The sequence below is a fragment of the Lasiodiplodia theobromae genome, assembly GCF_012971845.1.
Source record: "Lasiodiplodia theobromae strain AM2As chromosome Unknown scaffold_17, whole genome shotgun sequence".
NCBI lineage: Eukaryota > Fungi > Ascomycota > Dothideomycetes > Botryosphaeriales > Botryosphaeriaceae > Lasiodiplodia > Lasiodiplodia theobromae.
Window position 1 is genome coordinate 345,021 of NW_023336377.1, and position 21,926 is coordinate 366,946.

Sequence of the window (21,926 nt, forward strand, 5' to 3'; positions counted from 1 at the left end):
TTTGGCTCCGGGAGGGTGTGAAGAGAGGAGCGGGGGAGCAACTCCCGTCCATGGACGAGATATGCTCTCGTAGATGAGAGTGGGTAGGAGCACAAAACGAAGCAGAAAAAAAAAGCAAGGAAAGACAAAACTAATAGCGGAATGGAACACATAAAACTGTGTTATTAGTATCTACACAGTCACCCACGCGGTAATATTCTTGACGGGACCGGAAATGTGTGTCTCCTCCAGTGCACCAAGGGGAGCATTGCACGGGGGGAAAGAGAGATCACCAAGTTCTTGACCCATGACATCGGTTGCTTTTCATCCCGACGGCTGAATTTGACTCAATCCTACGTTGGTATAATAGAAAGTGAGATATTAGACGTCTCGTCGTTCGGATTAGGCAAAGGCTGCGGAAACAATAGTAGCTGTTGTCGTTCAGATGTTGCCGATCCTTTCCCAATGCAGCATTCGGATTATCCGACCTTCTACCACATGTGCAGCCCCACTTTTAATACTTATAGACATTGTCGTCGGCTTTGTACAAGGCTCATCCATCCAACATGTTTGACCGGGAGGGTTCGTCTTTCAATTAGAACCTGCGACGGAGGTCACCACTTTTCTCGAACGTGCTCCAAACGCCTCGAATTGAGTCTGTCATTGATCAACGCACCATCTAGTCAAACACGACACATTCTCAAACATTTTAACTTTCGGCAGCAGGCTCTATAAATATCTTCGTATCTCGGACAGAAAGGCGATTGGAACGACAGCCTGCCAGCATGTCATTCGAATCTACAATTCCTCGCAGCGATAAGACAGAAAGCACTGGAAAACCAGGTCAGGATGTCTTTCCTGCCCTATCTCACGAATTGGGCCCGTGTACCATCTTTCTTGCCCTCATGCACCTTCCCATGCATGAAATCGCTGCACTCCACCCCATGCAGACAAAAACTCAACACCGCCAAGATGACAGCGATAGCGGGGCACACATCCACCAACGCATCGACAACGCAAAACCCGACCAACCACCAACCCACCAACACGAACAACTGAAACAGATCCCGCATCAAATCAGGCACCCAGCACCCACGCCAGCGAAGCCAATCGCCCCCCAATCGTCGATGCAGCTACACGTCAACCATGATGGATGGTTGCCTTCACAGCTCAGCATCAGGTTCGCAACCCCACTTCCCCAAACCAGGCCAATCGCACGACCTTACCACAAACGGACGTTTGAATACCGTATACGCAACGATACATACTACCCCGCAGGCCCCCTTTATCCGACAAGCTAAGTAACTGTACATGCCATATCTTACCGTACATGGATGCTGCTTCTTCAGGACAAAGCACGTCACATCGCATCGGAGCCGTGACAAACGGAAATCCTACGATCGGAACGGACGGGATCTAGAACTGCTCCAAAAGAGCAGTCTGGGCCCACAAAAGCGAGGATGCTTCTCGTCTGTGGTACGTACACAATTTACCCCGCGACCCCGCGTTGACCCGAAGGGAAGCGTCCGCCCGGGTCACCCCGGAGCAAAGGACGGGACGACCTCGGTTGTTGGTACGTACCCTCCTGCTTAGAACCGCAGGAAGGATTGTTCCCCCCTTTCGAACGATAAAAATCCTCGTCTATTGTTCGGATTGATTCCGTCATAGCCGAGATTCGAGGATGGGGAGGAGGAGTTCGAGCACTGGTTTCCTGGTAATAAGCGAACTCGAGATTGCTCCTCATTGGCTCACACTCGCGGCTTGCCCGAACATAGTCTTCTCCGTACCGTAGCCTTGGTGCGATAAGTCAGACTGAAGGAAAGGAGGACTCAGGAATGAAAAAGCGCTATTGTCTATAACGGGGGGCAGCTGTCTCTCACTACTAACTACTATCATGTCGGGGCAAACATGAGATAAAAACGCAAATCCAGTAAAAGAAAATCAACGCCCACAACGATCTACGAGAGCATCAGTAGCGTGGGAAAAAAAATTAGCAAACAAACAGACGATGACGAACGACGACGACCAAGAGGAAGAGCTCAGCATCAACAAAGGCTAGCCAGCAAATCTCCCCCCAAACTAACGCCATCCTTTCCGTGAAGATGCAGCCTTTGCTTTCCTCTCTCTCTCTCACCCTACCTACCTGTTCTATCCTTCCCTCTCCCTCCCTCTCTCTCTCTCGTCTGCATCAGCCTGTTTCCACGTTGTATACCTACACCCCCTCTACTCTCGCTTCAGACCCATCACTCCCCCCTCGCCCTCTTCCCAGGACTAACACTCCCACCCGCCCGCCTCGTCGGCGTAATCGTAAAGTTACCCAACGGCGGTCCGCGAGGATGATGATGCATACCAGACGGACTCCTAACCGTCGGGGTGCTCCGCGGATCCACAGCCGGGGCAGGCAGGCTGGTGTGCCTGATATTCCTCCCACTACTACCATTCCCGTCCAACATCATCGTCGTCACGTTGCTGCTGCCGCCGCTGGTGCTGGTGGGCCCGCTGCTACTATTGTTGCTGGTCGGAGCGCTGGTGATGGCGCCGTTGCTGTCGAAGTTGCGGCTGTTGGTGGTGCTGGTAGTATGGTGGTGGTGGCGCTTGGCCGGGTTGAGCGCTTCTTCGGCGGCGCGGAGCTTGGCTGCCGTGGCCTGTTCCTCGCGCCACTCCTCGGTCAGTTGCCACATGATGTCCGTGACTTCTTTGTGGTGTTCTTGGAGCATGTTGGAGAGGTCGGCATGCTCGGAACGCTGGACGTAGCCATATTTCTTGCGGAGCTTGCGCTGGCGGCTGGGGTCCCACGCCGCATGGCCGTGGGCGACGTAAATGTGAGAGGTCTGAAAAGAATTAGAAACCGCTGCGCCATCTGGAAGCCGAAGAACTTACATTGTAATACCAATCGCCGATATAGTCATCCGTGAGCTTCTTAATCGATTGCAGGCTGTTCTCCGCGATGAAGGCGAAGATGTGATCCGTTTCCTTCGTACAGTCGTCTTCACACAATTAGTTTCCATCATGGATCTTGAAGGCAAATGTTCACGTACCATTCTCGCCCAGGAGATCTAAAATTCCAGAATATGCTGCACCGACGCCCATGAAGAATTTGTGTGTGTTTTCGCCGAGCCTGGTTCGGTTAGCACATGACGAGTTTAGGTGATGTAAAACTTACGAGATGTAGTTGTCCCATAGATATGTTGCCAATTCGCGCGTAAGAAGACCACGTGCGTCATCGGAATCCGCGTCAGCAAATTCTGGGGAATCCTGCAGAAAGGCATGAGCACTTGTTACATTTACATGGGGGAAGTTCACTCACATTCGGGTCGGTAATGTGCTCTGGGATGTTGACATCGATAACGCCAAATCCGTTCTTCACCGCCCACTCTACGTACGTCTTGGTGACATCAGTCTTGATCAGGCATGTCAGTTGGAATCGACTCAGCTGCAGGCGAGGGTACCCACGACGAAAATGTTATGGAGGTTTAATTTCTTGCTCCGAGGATCGGTAATAGCCGTGGTCTCTGGTGGTTCGTGGAAGATGACGAGAAGAGGGCGCTGTTCCGCAAAGTTATGCCTTTTTGAAATTAGTAAATGGAGGGAGCATGGCAAGAGGATCAAGGACAATTGACGGCACTTTCCAACTGTGCAAGTCTGAGCGAGAAACTTACGTTGCCAGGACCTGCTTTTCGAAGCTCTTCGAAATCTTATCGCGCAGGATGAACAGCTCAGTCATCCTGAACTGATTCCAGAACTCGGTAGCATCCGCTTGCCTTACAATGTCATGTATCCTCCTCGCATGCAGAGCGTTGGCCACTGCTTTACTGTCGTGCTTCGGATACATGCATTTCCAGTATCTCGATTGGTATCTCTTGACGAGCTCCACCGTGCTTAGTCCCAAGGCCGACGGCTCAACATCCTCACCCAAGCGGTCCGGTGGCTCGCCCATCAGCGTTCTTGTGACGGCAACGGCAGACTTGGCAATTGACTGAAGATTGTATCCACCTTCCAAGCAAACGACTACTTTGCCATTTGCCAACGACTTGAGCATGTGTGTCATGTGCGCGTAACAGGGGGGAGTGACGAAGCACTTGCCGAGGCGATCGCCGTCAGCAGCATCGAATCCGGATGCTACGATGACGAGATCCGGATCAAACTCTTGGGCTATGGGCATGACGATCTGCTGGAAGGCGTACATGTAATCGCCGTCACCCATGCCTTGCGCGCTCCAGGGAATATTGACGTTCAATCCTAGTCCCGGACCTTCGCCGCAGTGCGTGTGATCACCGTAGTTGTTGCTCGGATAGAAAGTTCCGTTCATGTGGACATGGATGGAGATGTACAAAACATTGGGATCGTTGTAGAAAGCTCTTTGTACGCCGTTTCCGTGATGGACATCCCAGTCGAGAATCAAAATCTTGCGGCACTTGTCGGGGAAGTCTTGCTGGCACACTCTGGCGGCAACGCTGACGTTATTGAAAAAGCAAAAGCCTCCAGGCGAATCATGCTCAGCGTGATGGCCTGGCGGTCGGATTACTGCAACTGCATTTCTCACGTGACCCGCGACTACGGCGCGAGCTGCTTCAATGGCTCCGCCAGCTGATAGGCTTGCACAAGAGAAGGTTGCCGGATGAAGGTAGACGGAGTCCATGTCGGATGCCATCTCGTTAAGCGTCTCTTGCGAGTATTCTGAAGGGATATATTAATTTATAATCTATCTGGATGGGGAGACGTAGTCTTCGACTTACCTTGATATGCTTTCACCCGGGCGTAGTGGTCGCGGGTGTGAACTAAGCATACTTCTTCTTCTGTTGCAGCTCTGGCGTTGATCCGCCAAAGAGAAAAGTCAGGATCGGGAACGTGGTGTGTCGGTGTCTCTACAAGGCCAGCTTCGGCAAGCTCATTGAATATTTCCATGATCCTCCTGGGATCTTCGGGATGGATGTCATCTTCACTGAGCATTGCATCAAGCGGCTCGGTGTGGAATCTCATCCGCACATCGTACACGAGGCCAGAGCGTAGTGAGCTGTAGGGCAGCCTTTCATATTTGGGCTTGGGGGCATCGATGACAACCCAGGCCTTTTGGCGAATGAGTGAAGTAGTAGTGGCGTCCATTGCTTCGTCGGAGCTGTCGTCCGAGGAAGGCGGATCAGTCTCGATCATGGGCTCGCCAGCGGGCTCGGTGAATGGTCCAAGCGTCGGATCATGGGGTGAAGGAGGTGTCTGCCTCCCATCTCTCAAGGCTGACGGGGCATTGAAGATGAGAGAAGGATTGACCGTCTCATTCGTGCCATTGGGCGGCTCGTTTGCCCTGAGGGACGAACCGTCGTTGGCGACATAGATGTCGTGATCGAGGTTCATGGTGAGAGCGGCGCGCGAGCCCAAGAGTGATTATGATGCGGAAGCGAAGTCGGTCATCGAGACATCTTTAGCCAGTAAAGATTGTCTTGTGTAGAGTTAGCGGTCTGATGGTGATGATCCGGCCGAGAGAATTCCGAGCAAGGAGCAGAGAGGTTGGGGGCAGATGTGACGAGGGAAACAGAAAACAAATATACTCACGATAGTTGCCGAGAAGCGCGCCGATGTACGACTTGGAAAAGGAGCGAGGAAGGATAGTGAGGGCAGGAGAAGTGTGACGAGAGGGATTGCAGATAAAGAAAAGCTGGGGCAGATTTAGGCGGTGCAGTAGGCGGCCAAGGTGCGTAGACGACTTTGGCGGGTCAGCATATGTTTGTGGTCCGCAATGGGCAAGCCGTGACATAGAAATGGGAAGCTGCGAGGGAGCGACCACTCAAGCGACAAACGGGAGGGTGATTGCGCACGTGTTGCAAATGCAACCCACGCGAGAAACTTGGCACGGAGCATCTCACCTTGGTTCCTCGAAGCGATAGAAGCGTCAAATCTTCCGTAGAGAGTTTTGGACGTGGGTGGGAGGGCTCGGTGGCGGGTCGGGGATGTAGGTGTTGCATTCGTGGAGCCGCCAGGTGCAGGTGAGCTTGGGGTCCATCGGCAGAACCACGGCTGCCGTAACCAACCTCATTGGCTCATAAGAATGGTCGCTGCGTTTGTGCCTACATCTAAAGGCCGTTTCAGACATGACAATAAAATTCCATATCCATTTCAGTTGTCCTTAGTTCACATATAGCCAGTTCTCTTTTGGCTGCTCTGATCTGCCTATTTAAACTACTTGACACCAACGCTGTTCGGAGAAACCTCGCTGCATATGAGTACCTACTATGTATACTATTGACGCCTTAAAGTTTTTACTGTTTATGCCTTACCTTTCAATAAACTAGACCCTTCCGAAGAACCACTTAAAATCCGCTCTATCTCTGGTCCACATCAGGATTTGCTACAACGCAGAATCTTACAGAGAGCTTCGTTCCCCGGACTACGATTTTATCGGTCTACTTATTACTACAAAAGAGAGAAAACATGAAAGAATACGAGGGAGAAAAGGCGCAGCTATGCAGCTTCACTTCACAGTACTATGCCATGAGGACGGTTCACTTAGCATTGCAACGAACTCGGGGAGTTAAAGCTCTTATCTACATGCCTTTGTGCAACATGTAAATCGTGCATTCCCAAATGGATGCTTCAACTGCCCCTCTGTTATCATACTAACGGAGCCAACCTCATATGTCGCTTGAGCATGAACCCTCACTCCACTGCAATGCCATCTGCACACAACCATCATCACCACCACCACCATGACAACGTCAATCGAATAATCGAGCAAACTCGAACTCATGAGCTTTTACTTAATCCTTTCATCCGCTTGCTAGTTACACGAGATGCTCGAGCGTCACAGAAAACCGTTTGCCAGGTGTTTCTTTGTGAGCACTTACAGCGAGCAAACACGCCGGGAGCCCATCCCGAAGACTACGAAGCACTTCACCTCGTAGGTTAGAATGTTGCTTGAGATTATTTGGCCGTTTGTCACTTCAGGTCTGGCTCGTCGCCCATAGGAACGGTTGTTGGTCAAATGGCACGTTCACATGCATCTGGAACTCAGGTGTTCGCAAAAAAAAGTCATCAAGTTTTCCTGTCTATACACTGGGTTCTTCCCGTTTCCTCGTCACTGTCATGACGAAGCCATTAAGCTTATTTTTCCCCAATTCGGAAGACATCGCCTTTTACAGGCGGCTCCGATCGCCGATCTCTTCCCTAGAGATTCAAGCGTTGCCATCCTTCTTGGCAATGAAGACTGTATCGCAGAGTTAGCCATTTGAATGTAAACCTTTGGATTTTCTCAACTTACCCAGAAGGTCAAGGACACGGCGGGAGTAGCCCCACTCGTTGTCGTACCACGAGACGAGCTTGACGAAGTTGTTGTTGAGGGAGATACCGGCCTTGGCATCGAAGATGGACGAGCGGTTGTCACCGCACAGGTCAGAGGAGACGACGTCCTCGTCGGTGTAGCCGAGAATGCCGGCAAGGGGACCCTCGGAAGCCTGGCGGATGGTCTCCTTGATCTCGTCGTAGCTGGCGGGCTTCTCGAGACGGGCAGTCAGGTCGACGACCGAGACGTTGGAGGTGGGGACACGGAAGGCCATGCCGGTGAGCTTGCCGTTCAGGGCAGGGATGACCTTGCCGACGGCCTTGGCGGCACCAGTGCTGCTGGGGATGATGTTGGTAGCAGCGGTACGGCCACCACGCCAGTCCTTAGCGGAGGGACCGTCGACGGTCTTCTGGGTGGCAGTGTAGGAGTGGACGGTGGTCATGAGACCCTCAACGATGCCGTACTTGTCGTTGATGACCTTGGCGAGGGGAGCCAGGCAGTTGGTGGTGCAAGAGGCGTTGGAGAGGACCTCAATGTCGGGAGTGTAGCTGTCCTGGTTGACGCCCATGACGAACATGGGGGCGTCGGCCGAGGGAGCGGAGATGACGACCTTCTTGGCGCCACCCTTCAAGTGAGCCTTGGCCTTCTCGGTGGTGGTGAAGACACCGGTCGACTCGACGATGTAGTAGGCACCGGTCTCAGCCCAGGGGATGTTGGCGGGGTCACGCTCCTGGTAGAAGCGGACCTTCTTGCCGTTGACGGTCAGGTCCTGGCCGTCGACCTTGACCTCACCCTTGAACTGGCCGTGGGTGGAGTCGTACTTGAGCATGTAGGCCTGGAGAGGCGTTAGCCATCCGCTGCTCCGGTATCCAAGCAAGCTTCCAGGAAGCTCTTGTTTCAAGATTGTGGTGTACGTACAGCATACTTGGGCTCAATGAAGGGGTCGTTGACAGCGACGACATCGACATCGCCGTGCTCGATGCTGGTGGCACAGGGTTAGCTAGGGCGGCGGGGTAGGCGGGGTAGCAGCTCGTTGTACTTACGCGTTGCGGAAGACGATGCGGCCAATGCGACCGAAACCGTTGATGCCGACCTGTGTCCAGCTGTTAGGAGCGGCTTTGATGGAGCAACGACGACGTTAGGCCGTACCTTGACCATGGTTGCTAAGGGTTGTTCTGTTGAGCCTGACGTCAGCAGCTGTCTGAGAGGCAAAGGACGGCAGGCAAGAAGGCAGATGGACTTACCTGAGGAGTTTTGGGGAGGTGCTGGGAAGAGTGTTTGGATGGAAGTGCAGAGAGAATTGCTGCGAAGGTGGGCGATAGGAGGGGTATTTGTAGTGTGCCTGTTGAGAAAAGCGTGGCGGTTGGTGGGGGTGTGAGGGGCAGGTTTACTTTACAAAACGCGTGTATAACGTGATCAAATTTGCGCCTTTTGATAGTCTCGCATGCACCATCTCAGCGCATGGCGCGACAAACTCCACGAGAGCTCCCATCGCAGCTCTCAGATGATATCATCCAGGGCCTTGCCGCCTTGCACGGCCGGATCGCCTTCGTCCCCCGCATGCTGCCTCGGGACTGGGGCCTGCAGCCAGCCCTTCCCGACTTTGCCCGTCCGACCCCGGATAAAATCGCAGCGGCCGCGATCAGTGCTTCGTAAAATACAAAACGCTTGGCATACACCACGAAAGATAAAAAGAGCGGCTCCAGGAGTCGCTGCGTAAGGCTGTGAGCGATTTCGCAGCCCGTATCGCGACCGACCCACCTGCATTCGAAGCCTCTAGCCTCAGGCAGGCCACTGTCGAATGTCATGTATTGTACCGCTGGTCTGACATAGTATGAGAGCCCACTCATCGGCCCGGTAATCTGCTACCCTGCGCATCGTGCGCTCGATGAGTCGAAACATCACCACATCCAGCGCCGAATCCTGTCTCACAAATGCGGGCTGAGCCGCAGGAAAGGGCGCAGTGTAACGAGATCCAGTTAGCACATCAGATCACCGCCGCCGCCTTCCACCAAGGTGCAATGCCGCTCTCGGCAGGCAGGGTGAGATTCATAATCCTGAGCATTGCCACAGCCCTCATCCATCGCGCCGGAGCATCCGGCCGGTCTGTTGTGACGCTGCGCTGCTGCCGGGGCGCGGCACAGCGGACGCACCCTCCCGGAGCGGCGGAACGATGCCACTTCACACTGACGTTGAGCGGGCCAAAGGCCTTGTTGGGCCCGCCTTAACACACCAGGAGTCGCCATGGACTTGGCTTTGTTTGAGAGTGCCGCCAGCCGGTGAAGAATGCGTTGGTAGGTTGAGCTTTCTATTGGCATTTTTTTTTCTTCATGCTGCAGATCAATTCTGCACGCCCGTCATATTTTCTTTTGCAAGTCTCGTGCTTATTTTATTATTAATTGCCAGAGGCCGAAACTACTTTCTGACGCAGCCGCCCAACCTCAATTCGTCCTGTCGCCTCCCTCCGGTGTCGAATTCAGCATTGCGTGGGCTGGCACGCCCCGACGGACGGACTCACCGATGCGATAAGGAGCGAGATCGTCGGCCGGCGGCGAGTTCCTCAGGATTTTGTTGACCGGAAAGCATGGACAACAGTCAGACTCGGCGTACAACGAACATCGTACGAATGCTTAGTACAACAAGGTCGGTCTGCTTAGTATTGCAGCACAGTCGGGACAGTTGAATCCATCGTCCGGATGTGTTTGTTCAAATGCGCCGTACATTCATGCCCGGATGGATGCTTCAACTGCCCCTCCTCTGTCGCAAGACTAATGGAACCCGCCTCGTACGAATGCTTAGTATGGTTATGACTGGCAAGCGGCATGCGCGCACGCGGTCGAGGTGGACTCTGTGTGTGGCCAGCACGGCACGGCACCCCAGGCGCCTCCGAGGCGGGCGAGGAATTTTTTTCTGCGGTTGCGTTGCCGATTACGGAGGTTCGGAGTTGCGATGGATTGGGCAGGGTGGTGCCATTGCTGCAGTGACGACAGCGGGATTCAACAACACCATGTCTGGCACATCGCAGCCCTGGAGATCTCGCAACGGGCCCAAAGAGGTAGTGACAGACGGGGGTGCAGGGCAGCTGGCGAATCACAGCGGCCGCTTTGGTAATGCAGCAATTGAATCGACGGCGGCTCTGGAGCTGCAGGCAGTTTCGGTGCTCGCAGCTGGCACCAGATGCAACTGTATACCCAACCCATTGGAAATGCTTGAGTTTGCTCGCACAGGACAGCGGGATGGCGTGAGAAGTCGAGCAGTGCTTGGATACCAGCGCCGTCTCAGGCGGGCTTAGCGCGCCTCGGGCTCTCTAGCGTGCCTCTGATTGGCCCAATTTGTGCTCACCATGGAAGCTGCGTCGAGCTGCTGCAGAGGCGCAAACTCCAGAAAAAGGTACCTGTGACGTCGCTGGACTCGGCCGCGAGCAGCTTTCCTGTCGACAGGTCCATTGACGTTGGCTGTGGCGGTTCGTCGTTGCTCGATTTGCAGCGTCTGCTCGGGACTAGCCGTGGCGTGAGACGTCCATTTTCTGATCCATCCACGCGAACCCTCATCATCGTTACTCTCGCCCTGCCGCAATCAACCACCCACCGTCCATTGGCCCGTTGTCGTGAGCCCCACGGCTACAGACGAAGTTTCTCCCTCGGTCTCTGTGCAACTCTCCACTCCACGCCTCCACAATGCTGCGCTCCAACGTGCTCCGCGCCGCCGCCCGCTCGGCTCCCTCGGTCGCTCGCCCTACCCTCCGCGCGCCCAAGCTCGCCCAAGCTGTGTGCGCCCAGCAGCAGTCCCGCCAGGCCCACGCCATCTCGAACCCGACTCTGGCCGACATTGAGAAGCGATGGGAGCAGATGCCGCCCCAGGAGCAGGCCGACCTCTGGATGGCCCTGAGGGACCGCATGAAGGTTGACTGGAAGGAGCTCACCCCGCAGGAGAAGAAGGCCGGTACGTAACCATGGAGGGTGGAGGAATTGCTTGCGAAGCTGCTGTTGATGGCTCTGCCGTTCTGGTGTGCGCTGTCGATGCTTTTCGTCGATTCGTTATCGCTGCGAAAACACCATCATCATCCGCTGACCCGAATCGTTCGATAATAGCCTACTGGATCGCCTTTGGCCCCCACGGTCCCCGCGCTCTTGCCCCGCCCGACGAGACCAAGAAGGTCATCCTCTACACGCTGCTCGGCGTCGCTGTCGCCGGTGGTCTGTTCGCCTTCACTCGCATCTTCGCTGGCGGAGAGCCCAAGACGATGACCAAGGAGTACCAGGAGGCTTCCGAGGAGTTCCTCAAGGTACCGTTTCCGCCGGTGTCTGGTAGTTTTGATGGGGAGCTGACGCATGGCAAAACAGGCACAAGGTTCCGAGCCTATTACCGGCTACAAGGGTATGCTCATCCAGAGCAAGCCGGGTCCCAAGGAGTAAACCCACCATGGATAGTCCCAAGATACAGTGGCCTTTGTAGCACACAACAGTCCAATTTTCTTTTGTCGCCATATGTGAGAATAGTGAGGGGGGCTGCAGCGCGTTTGGCTGGAAGGTCGCCGGTCTGGTGCCGGGCCGGCACTGCGAAATCTCATGCCGCTGTACAGAAAATAGAAGAGGCATTGCTTGATACCAACGATCCCACTGGCTTCCGAGCGCGCCTTGCCAATTCGCCGTCAGCCCACCAATTGCTCAACAAAAGACAAGATAATATCAGAGCGAATGCAGCTCCCCATGAAAATAAGTATTATTTGCTTGGTCCCAGACATCCGGAAGGCGATCGTATGATCCGCGCGTACCCCGACTTCTTGAAACACATGATATCATCACAAGCGTTATACTACTTCGCAACCACGCGTGACATCTGCAAAGAGCCGTGCCTCCAGGCGGGAGTGTCCGCTTTTTCCGTGAAACGCAGCGAATCCGGCTGTTTCCCGCCTGGGTCAAGTCACTGCAGCCCTATAAGCTGCAGTATCTCGTCTCATGTCATATGTACCCATTATAGCATGATAACGCTGGGATGGAGTCTAGACTTCGGGGTCGGTTCACCTAGTATGCACCAAAACGGGGAGCCGAAGCTCTTGTCCGGGTGCCTTGGTGCCATGCATTCAGGTCTGGATGAGTGCTTCAAGTACTCCTCTGTTGCCATACTAATGGAACCGACCTCATACGACTGTCCAGGAGCTGAAACACATAACCTACGGCTAGATGCAATAATTCCGCAGCGCAAAGCTGTGGAATTGCGCTCGCGTATAATTTTCATTGCAGCTGTCTCCATTGAGCGGCCGCTTGTGTGCGTGTGTGGTGTAGCTTAAGCTCGTCCCGTCAGCGCGCGCGCGCACGACCACACGTCATCGTACGCCAAACGCCCAGGCTTTTCCCCAGACCGCAATCCCCATCTACGAATCTGCACCATCCCGTACTTTTTTCCCCTACCAATCCAAAAATGCTGTGAGGCACAGCAGAAGGCTGCCCTCAGGCAGCAATGGCTACCGGGCGCCTTGACCAACCCAACTTACCCCCCGGCCGACTAAATATCCCAATTCACCGCTGAGCCGCACAGTACCGTAGCTCTCGATACCGCCGGTTGATACCCTTCAACCTCGTCTTCCTCCCCGTTTGACGCAACACCCTCCCAACCATGCCACCAAGCGGCGAACGCATCGTCAGCACCAGCACCGGCGACATCCTCGGTAGCCGCTGGGGACGGCCAACAGCATCCTCGTTGTCCTTTCCCCCCGCGCCGCGTCGACGACCCGCGCCGCAGACCACAACCGCCACTGCGCCGCAACCACAGTCGGTCGAGAGAACACACAATGGCGGCGACATCATAGGCAGTCGGCGAGCAGCGGCGGCGGCTACAGCGGCGCCGCCCGAGCCCATCATCAGCACCATCGACGAAGGCGACATCATCGGCCGGCGCTGGGTACCTACCATCGACCGCCCGAACAGCAACAACAAGCAGCAACTCCTCTCCTCGCGCCACGCAACGCCGTCTCCCCACAGCAACAGCAACAGCAACAGCCGCAGTCCCGCGCCGAGCCGCTCCACCACCACAACCACCGATCCCGCTCCGGCAGCGGGAGGAGGCCAACGCCAACAGCAGCAACAAGCACACCAACAACTCGACAAGCTCAAACGCCTCATCGACCGCCTCTCCTGGAAATCCCACACCCTCGTCTTCACGCAATCGGTCGCGCTGCAATCCGGCGCGGCCATGGCCAACGCCGAATCGTCGTCGACGACGACTTACGCGCAGCCGACGACCATGTTCAAGCTCGACTTCTTCGAGTACTACGCCCTGCTCGAGCGCATCCTCGTGCTCTTCCTCGGCTTCCACCGCGTGCCGCTGCCATCCAACAAAATCAATGGTGGCGAGCTTCTTCCGATATCAGGGAAGGGCGGCGCGTGGGGCCACAGGTACCACGAGAGCGTGCTGGAGGCGCTGGAGGGCGCGAAGACGCGGGGTGGCGGGTTGGAGGCGTTGGGGAGTGAGGAAGTAATAGCGGTGCTGCGCCGCGCGAAGGGGTTCCGCAATCGGTGGAAGGATGCGGATGAGCAGGTCGTGCCGGCGTGGGAGTGGCAGCGGGAGGAGGTGGAGGAGTTGCGGTTGGTGGAGTTGTTGGAGGTGGTGTTGCGGGCGTTGGAGAGGGCGTACAGGGGGGCGGAGGCGAGTCTGGCGGGTGCAGTGAATGGTGGCGTTGCGGATGGGAGTGAGAATGGGAAGGGAACGTGGTTGGAGGTTGGGGGCTTGCAGCATGGGTATGTGGATGAGGATATGGAGGATGCGCCGTGGGAGGCGGTGGGGGATGCGATGGAGGATGTTATGGATATGGATATGGATGTGGAATGAGCGTCGGGATTTTAGGTCGGAGCATTGTTTTGGGCTTTTTTATTTTTGTGGCCATTGTGCCGTCCTGTTGTATCTGGACATTTCGCAGTTTTCTGTGGTTCAGGAAGTTAAGGTGTTGGGGCACTTGAGGTCGGGTTAACGGCGTTAGAGAAGAGATTGGTAGGGCGTCCTACATATGTAGATAGATACCCCGTACACGGCGGTTATTCTTCGAGCATCTCAACCCCTTTGGGCTAATTCAACGTCCCAATTTTCTAATTTCATTGAACCTTAGGAGATCGAGATTACCAGTTGGCACTAGTGAGAAGAGCGCTTTGCTGCAGTCAAGCAGTTCTATGGACATGTCAAGGAGCAGTTTGGGCAAGAGCTAATATTGTTTTCAACGCTGGTCATTCTACCTTGCTTATACTCCATAAAATAAGCAATATCAGGTTTAGAGTTCTCGAGCCTGAATTCCTTGATGAATAATGGCCGAGCTACTGAGTAGCATAACCTATGGCGCCTCAGGTTCCGGTACTACTATCGACTCTAAAGGGATGTATGAAGCTCCGCGCGATTCCCGTCTATTAATGGAGGACCGGCCACGAGATGGCAAAACAACGGTAGTGAGAACCATTTGCTCGACTCCAGTGCCTCCAAACAGCCTTGAACTAATGATTCCTTCCCCTCGTAACGATGCTATCCCCGTACATACTACAGCAAGCATAGTAAACCCCATTGTACCAAGGAGAAACGGACCAATACTAGATGGCTTCATGAGGCGAACGATGGCAGTCCCAGTAATAAAATCGAACATGAATAGCTTGAGGTATTGCACAAACCTCCATGACATCGGATACAAGCCCGGCTGCTCGCCTGAGGTCAGCGGGACCAGCATATTCATAAAAGTTTGGGTCCGAGGCGATTCCATGCCGTACAGGAGTACGAGTCGGACTCTGGTGATTATATTCATACTTCAGTACAAATCAAGGACTTCTGTGACCTGAGGTACTTACGCTATGCTCCAGACCACAAACATGATTGCGGCTGGCTTGCGGTGGCTTGCTATGGCGATCCCGCAAGCCACCAGAGAAGTTAAAATGCTGATTACCGCAGCTCTAATTCTACAGTTTCAGCAGATAATTCTGTGGGTATCTTGAGGCAACAGTATGCGATATTCTTACATTGTTGCAAGCTTTCCTGAGGCAGTTTAGTTCAAGGGCTTCTCAATGTGGACATATTGGGTTCCCATACCAAATTTTACTTTTCGATGTGAGTAACAGAGTAGAGGACATACTCTGGTCCTCATCCCTGGAATCGCCATCTTTCGAGGTGGTTTATTACGCGTTGTCTGGATAGATATTTTCTGAGAGTGACGAGGCTGAGGTTTAAAAAGCTGGGAGCGAAAGAAAAAGAAAAAGAAAGAAAAACAAGGGAAGGCTGATCCTACCCCTCCCAGAACAACTCAAGCAGAACCTGAATCCGGATGCATGTATAAGCAGCTTGCATATGCTTGCATATCCAAGTCAGCTGGGTGAAGCGGGGAAGAAACGCCCGACCTATGCGGTTGAATGGCGAAGAAAACCAAGCTTCACTTTCGCAAGCTCAAGGTCGTGTCGTCTGCACCCTTATTATTCACTTCATTATCTCATTCTCAAAGCGTCATTTATGTGCCTTTCGACATCTGCGCGAAACTTGTGCTGAAGGGTTTGGCTGCGGCGGTTCTCGCTATGCCTTCTACATCGGCTTCAGCCTTGCCACGACTCACCGGAGAGCGCTCAATCCGGCTCCTTCGAATCAAGCCAGCCCGAAACACAGGAATCTTGGAGTGTGAAGTCAAAACAGTGGACAGCCTCGACCATGTTCATGCTTTCGATGCTTTATCCTATCTTTGGGGCGATATGACAAGACGGACAGACATCATAAAACTGAACGATGTCGAGTTTCCTGTTACGAGCAACTTTCTGTCCATACTTAGGCATCTCAGGCGCTTCTTCGACACGGATGGCTCCTTAGAAGATTCGTGGGATGAATCACATCCACTCCACTCATCTCACAACGTTTGGCGGTCGTTTTCAAGGAATGTCCACGAGCATGATTCGGCCTTCAACCCGCGATCCGAGTGGTTGTGGATTGATTTGATCTGCATCAACCAGGATGACCTCGACGAACGAAGCTCTCAGGTCGAGCTTATGAGGGACATCTACAGGACCGCCAGATCCGTGCGCATCTGGTTTGGGGAGGAAGATCCAACACCAACTCCCTTGGGCCAATATGGCAGGATCAGTCGGTTCACCATGAAACGACACTTGGGCGAATTTGGATCAGTTCCGATATTGCTTGTCTTCATCAATCAAGCACTGCGAAATAATGATAGTACTGGAAGAGTGTGGTATGGGCAGCTGATAGCAAATATGGTTCCTGCAACGCGACATCGGTTTCACGGATTCGTACCACCAGCAGCGGCAGAGTGGAAAATTCCTGCGAAATTTTTCGACAATGACTGGTTCAAAAGAGTTTGGACTATCCAAGAAGCCGCCGTCAGTAAAGTTGACAACGCTGTTGTCGTGCTCGGAGAATGGGAGATCAAATGGTGGGCGGTTGGGAAAGCTGCCCAATGGTTTAAAGAAAATTTGTATTCGAGCCTACCCACCCAAAATGCGACTGCCACATGGCAAATCACCTTGCAATCAAAGGAGCGTGTACCGCTCTTAACACTCCTGGAAACCGCCCGGAACAGAGGAGCATCAAATGGCAGAGACAGAGTATACGCCATGCTGGGACTTGCCAAAGATATCAACATTGCGCCAGGCGAGCCATACAGTCGACTCCTCAGGCCAAACTACAGAAAAACCGAGCAAGCGGTATTCCACCATGCAGCCATGCATCTCCTCAAGAGAGACAAAACCCTCTCCGTTCTTTCTCACTGCGAGCAGTCAAACACTCTTGCATTTTATTTCTCTCCTTCTTGGGTCCCCGTGTGGTCGGTTCCCCAGGCCGCAAACCCTTTCCCTTTCAAGACCACTTATGCCAAATGCCCGTTTAGAGCGGACGATGGGAAAGAAAGAGACATGCAGCTTTCTGATAAGGTGCTCAATGTGAAAGGTGTTAGCTTTGACCGCGTAGCTACGCCTATCAAGCCTTTCGGCACCTTTAGAGACAACACAAGGCTATACCGGGAAGAGCGAGACCATATAGCCTCCATCTGGGACTCAGTAGAGCAGGCCTTGAAGCAACAGACTCCATCCTATGTTCGCGAGCAAGCTTTTCGGGCATTCCTGTTAGCTCTCACAGCCGGCGTCGATAGCACGGGCAAAGATGGGGAGGCGACGAGGAACTTTCAAGCGGGATCCCGACCGTGGCTGGGGACCTATTTTCGGGACTTTCGCCAGATGTCCTTCCGTGACCGATCAGCTCAAGGGGGCGGGGGAAGACTTTCAGCCTTTCAGAATGCGTGCGCTCGCGCCTGCAAAAACCGTCGAATATTCGTCACGGACAAAGGCTCTATTGGATTGGGGCCAGAACAGACGGAAGAAGGTGACCACGTAGTAGTGCTTTTCGGTGGGAAATTTCCTTTCATTCTACGTCGGATGTACGATGGTTACGTCTTGATTGGAGATTGTTACGTCCACGGTAGCATGCACGGTGAGGTAGTCATGGAATGGGAGGAGAATGGCAGTCCCAACGAAACTTTCAAGATTGTGTGACGATGGGAGTATTTCGGGTTACTTTCATTCAGAATCAGTCTTCATTTTTCAAGCCAAGCCCCAGATTGTTTGACACAGATTTGCCAGTACTTAACCAATACTCTTCCAATAAAACTTAATGATTCAAAGTTTGATATTCAGTCGTGCTTGGAAAAAGTTAGATATTTGATTGATGCCAGATACGCAGCCTCGCAGCACAAGTCCATCAGTTACGCTTTGTTGCCGCCGAAAGGTGCTGTGCACCGGCTTATGGATGTGACGGTATGAACATGTAGCTGTAATAAAAGCAGATAGAAGCCACTGCTCGTAGATTCTGTTAAAACTGGAAGGTGGCTCCCAGAAGAGTAGGTAGAAAATCTGTCAAACCTGTTACTTGCTCGATATTAGAAGCAGGGATTCATCTGGCACGATCTATATGCAGACTACTTAGGAAACCTATGGCTAGTCATGTCCCTGACCAGTATCACCCGTTGTTTGAGCCTTTGACACCTGGCGTTGAATCACCCAGGAGGATCTGTCCTCCACAACTCCTTCTCGATCAACACTCACTGGTCCTTTGCAAGACCGCAATTTGGCACATTCCGCGGAACGCTGTCTCCGCACCACAGCCAGCACGAAGGAATGCCAAACCGCCTCCTGACCCATTCTTCAAACTTCCGCTCTCACTGCCCCCATCTCCCATCACTGCCCCCATCCCACCCCTTCGCAGCTCCGCTTTTCATCAGCTCACAGCCATCCGCCCCCAAACCTCGAAAGCCCCAACCAATCAGCACCCACGGTCGCTAAAAGGCACAAAGTTAGAAAGCACGGGTCGGTCATGCCGTGCCGCCAGCCAACCCAACCACCCGAAAACCGGTACGCTAATGCAACTGGCGTACCAGAGATAAACGGCCGCACCTGCCGAACGATGGCATAGCGGCGGAAGAGGAAGCAAGCCTCGTCCGGCTCCTCCCATAGCTCCATCCGCCAACCATGCGTGCCCAACCTACCCCCACCTTCTGCTGCGCATTGCGCATGCAGGGTTTGCTGACCAGCCAGAAGTGAGAAGTCGTCAATCCCCAACGCTAGCTCGGGGGGAAGGTCAGCCGCGCGCTGGTTCCCGTCGATAGCGCGAACCAGAGAATTTTTACTCTGCATAAGTGAAAGGGCATCATGGCGTGAAGGGAGAAGACGCGTTTATTTGTTGATGGTGTTCGGCTTCCTCCATAGCGTACATGCTTCGCGCTGACTTACTCTTTCCGGAAGGAAGCATTGGAAAACGGCACATTCGACGGCAGGCGGTGGTGGCTGAGAGATTGATGCAGCATGGGCAATGGGAGTGTGCAGAATTTTTTTTTTTAAAAAAAAAAGACAGAGGTGAGTTCACAAGAAGAGACAGAAGCAAAAAAAAAAAGAACAAGACACCAATGGAAGAATCCCGTTCAGAACAATAATAGCAAAGATAGGCGCTACCAGACGCTTCGTCCTATACAACTGCTCACTACCGCCAAAAAAGTTTTGAAGTCCACCCTAACAACCACTTTCTGCCGGGAGAAAGGGAGACTCTCTGCCGCCATCCCTCTGCTGCTCCCCCCATCCGTCCAAGCCACGCCGAGCCTTGTCACCCAGCAGCAAGGCCCACTGCTATAGTGCCTAGCACTCTACGCGTCCAGCGGTCCACAAATGAGAGGAGCGGGCTCGGAGGAAATTTGGTCGTCGTCCCACATAGTAACACTGACCGGCCGGCAGCCATCGGCAACAGCGGGCGGCGGCGGATGCGGGCAGCGGAAGCCCAAGCGCATTTCGCGCGCTGTGGGCACTCAGAAAATGTGACGTACCTAGCCCGCTCATCCGCCTTCACCGGCGTCTCTTTCTCCCTCTTTCTCTTAGCGAGGATGTGGGTGGGTGTCGAGAACAATGTGGAGTAAATCGGAGCTAAGCTAGTCAGTGGTGCAACGTGGTGGACCACTTGCTATTTACTAAAAGGGCCTTGATATATTAATCACGAGACGGTTTATCCGAAAACGGCATGGGGAAGGGGCAAGGACGAGTAGTAAGTAGCTAGGCGCCGATGACATCAACAGCAGCAGTTACACAACAGCCGGACGGAAAGCCGCTGCGCGGCAGTTGGAGGGATTCGCGGTTCCTCTTTATTTTTTTTTTGTTGACTGTGCACATCTCTTACTCCTTCGCGTTTGGATATCGATAGCGCCGCACTGCCGCCGCCGCCGTAGCCATATTTTTTTCTTAGTAGCAAAAAGCCAACGCAAGGCCGTTCTGCCGTCCGGTCAGAGAGCGCTAAGCCTCAAAGGAGCCCATGACGGAGTGGTGTCACGGGTGTGTGGAGCGCGCAGGCCAAGCAATGCCAGCGCAGGAACCAGGGTGGTGTCCAAGCTGGCTGGCGACGTTCCAGAACGTTTGAGGCCGGCAGTGTGATCAGCATTGCTGACGAAGAAAGAAAAAGAGAGAAAAGAAACCTGGCCGCCGACGGCGGGGACCGGGGTCAGAGGGAAAAGAAGCCTTTGTGTGTGTTGTTCGGCTCGGATCCTCGGATTTCGCTTAAGCGGAGCCCTGTTGATCTCAGCTCGTCAATCGAGCAGGGGTGTGTTTGAGAGATCCAAGGTCAGGAGCAATGTCCGTTGTAGTCATTTGAGAGGCTGAGCTGAAAGAGAGTCATGGAGCTTCGATGCGATCGTGGGCTATGACAGGTCGTGTGCATCGAGTCTTGTATTGTATGGAAGGTGTGGAAAACGAGTGGTGATATGTGACCTGTTCGCCCTAACCCTCCTGTCTCATGTTGTAACCCTCACATCTCAAACATTGGCCCTCCTGCCAGAAGGCAGTCTGTGGGGAAATAGCCGCTCTGTTTTCCTTCTCTCTCAGGCACGGAACAACCCATTTTCTCTCCGAACCCTGTATAATCAGCAGTGGTTGCAGGGAAGAATTTTTGGGATTCTCGGAGATTGGCCAAGCTGCTTCACATGCATGCGTGCATGCAATGCATGACAACCTCACAGCCAACATAATAGCCGGTATGAGCATCCCAACTGAGAGGTCCGGGGCACCTGCCACAAAAGCCACAAGTTCGCCAGCCTGTGGCTTAGTCAACAACGGCAAACGCCTTTTCTATTAGTGCAGAGCTAGCAGACTTGACCGGTGGTCCACTTTGGGAATGGGAACTCGTGAAGAATAAACTAGAGCTCCGTGATTTGACAGATGAAGCCACTTTCCCTTACCCGAGCCGCAGTGCGGTTCCGTAGGGTGACGACGACTTCGACAGACGAACAGACGATGGCGCAGCCGACGACGCAGGCCAACGACAACGAAAGCCCAACGCAGAGGGCCATTACTGTCTGTGCATCTGGTTCCGTGCCTGTTTAGTAAGACTTTAGCAGCGAATCGCGTTTTTGCACGAAGGATCGAATAAACCACACGATACTTCCGCACGGGTGTTGTTGCACAGCTCATCAAAGCGCACAGCACACACAGCTAAACCACAGACCATCCACCATCCACCTGTTCGCCCAACAACATGCCACCACCCCCCTGCCAACATCATCCGCACGTCCACACACAACACAACGCAGAACACAACACAGGGCGGAAAAGCACCGACACGTTTCCGAACATCTCCGCTCGCCAACCCTTTCCTCCTCCCCTCCCTTCATCATCTCATATTGTATCGTGCCAGAGAGAAATAAAAGAGTGCAAGTGGTGACGACGACGACGCCCGAACACCACCATTACCTATACGAGATGCTCACCACACAGACACACGGAAAACTCCCACACATGGCTGCCTAGTTACTTACTCTGCCCACGACCCCCCTGGCCGTTTCACCTTTTTTCCGTGCCCACGCCGCGCGCCGAACTCCCGCCTTGCCGTTGCACCTAACCGGGCGCTAAGCCTACCACGCGCATGCCCAAATCGAGTGCGGATCAACCGTTCCCATCCGGGCGCCCCCCTTTACCAAAAAAAGGTTTCGACGAGTCGGGCGGCGTCGGCTCTTTTTTTGCCTCGTTTGCTGTTCGAACGGTGCGAAACGGTGTCCTTGCTTTTTCGTTTGTACGGGGAAAATCCTAGCTTTCGAAAAATGCTTCCGAGATCTTCTGGAACAAATGATAGGCAGCTAAAACTGGTAGGTGGTCGTGTGCTGGTCTTTGCATTGCCACGTGAGGTACAA

The 21,926-nt window shown here is 53.7% G+C and overlaps 4 protein-coding genes across 4 annotated transcripts; 2 read left to right on the plus strand and 2 right to left on the minus strand.

Annotated features, from left to right (window-relative positions):
• Positions 1-2,222: 2,222 nt before the first annotated feature.
• Positions 2,223-5,328, minus strand: LTHEOB_6035 (Histone deacetylase superfamily; the record flags this gene model as incomplete). The annotated part of the gene is made up of 8 exons (XM_035515247.1): positions 2,223-2,810; positions 2,860-2,966; positions 3,018-3,097; positions 3,143-3,234; positions 3,287-3,379; positions 3,433-3,544; positions 3,639-4,488; positions 4,716-5,328. The coding sequence occupies 8 exons, from the start codon at positions 5,326-5,328 to the stop codon at positions 2,223-2,225; spliced, it is 2,535 nt and encodes an 844-aa protein (XP_035373166.1).
• Positions 5,329-7,142: 1,814 nt separating this feature from the next.
• Positions 7,143-8,407, minus strand: LTHEOB_6036 (Glyceraldehyde-3-phosphate dehydrogenase type I; the record flags this gene model as incomplete). The annotated part of the gene is made up of 5 exons (XM_035515248.1): positions 7,143-7,174; positions 7,229-8,084; positions 8,168-8,231; positions 8,293-8,342; positions 8,399-8,407. The coding sequence occupies 5 exons, from the start codon at positions 8,405-8,407 to the stop codon at positions 7,143-7,145; spliced, it is 1,011 nt and encodes a 336-aa protein (XP_035373167.1).
• Positions 8,408-10,926: 2,519 nt separating this feature from the next.
• On the plus strand, positions 10,927-11,664 carry LTHEOB_6037 (Cytochrome c oxidase polypeptide mitochondrial precursor; the record flags this gene model as incomplete). Its single annotated transcript, XM_035515249.1, has 3 exons — positions 10,927-11,191; positions 11,341-11,534; positions 11,593-11,664. 3 exons carry the CDS (start codon positions 10,927-10,929, stop codon positions 11,662-11,664), a joined length of 531 nt encoding a protein of 176 aa, XP_035373168.1.
• A 1,201-nt stretch (positions 11,665-12,865) lies between these two features.
• Positions 12,866-14,077, plus strand: LTHEOB_6038 (Fungal specific transcription protein; the record flags this gene model as incomplete). Its single annotated transcript, XM_035515250.1, has 1 exon — positions 12,866-14,077. One exon carries the CDS (start codon positions 12,866-12,868, stop codon positions 14,075-14,077), a length of 1,212 nt encoding a protein of 403 aa, XP_035373169.1.
• Between the last annotated feature and the right edge of the window lie 7,849 nt (positions 14,078-21,926).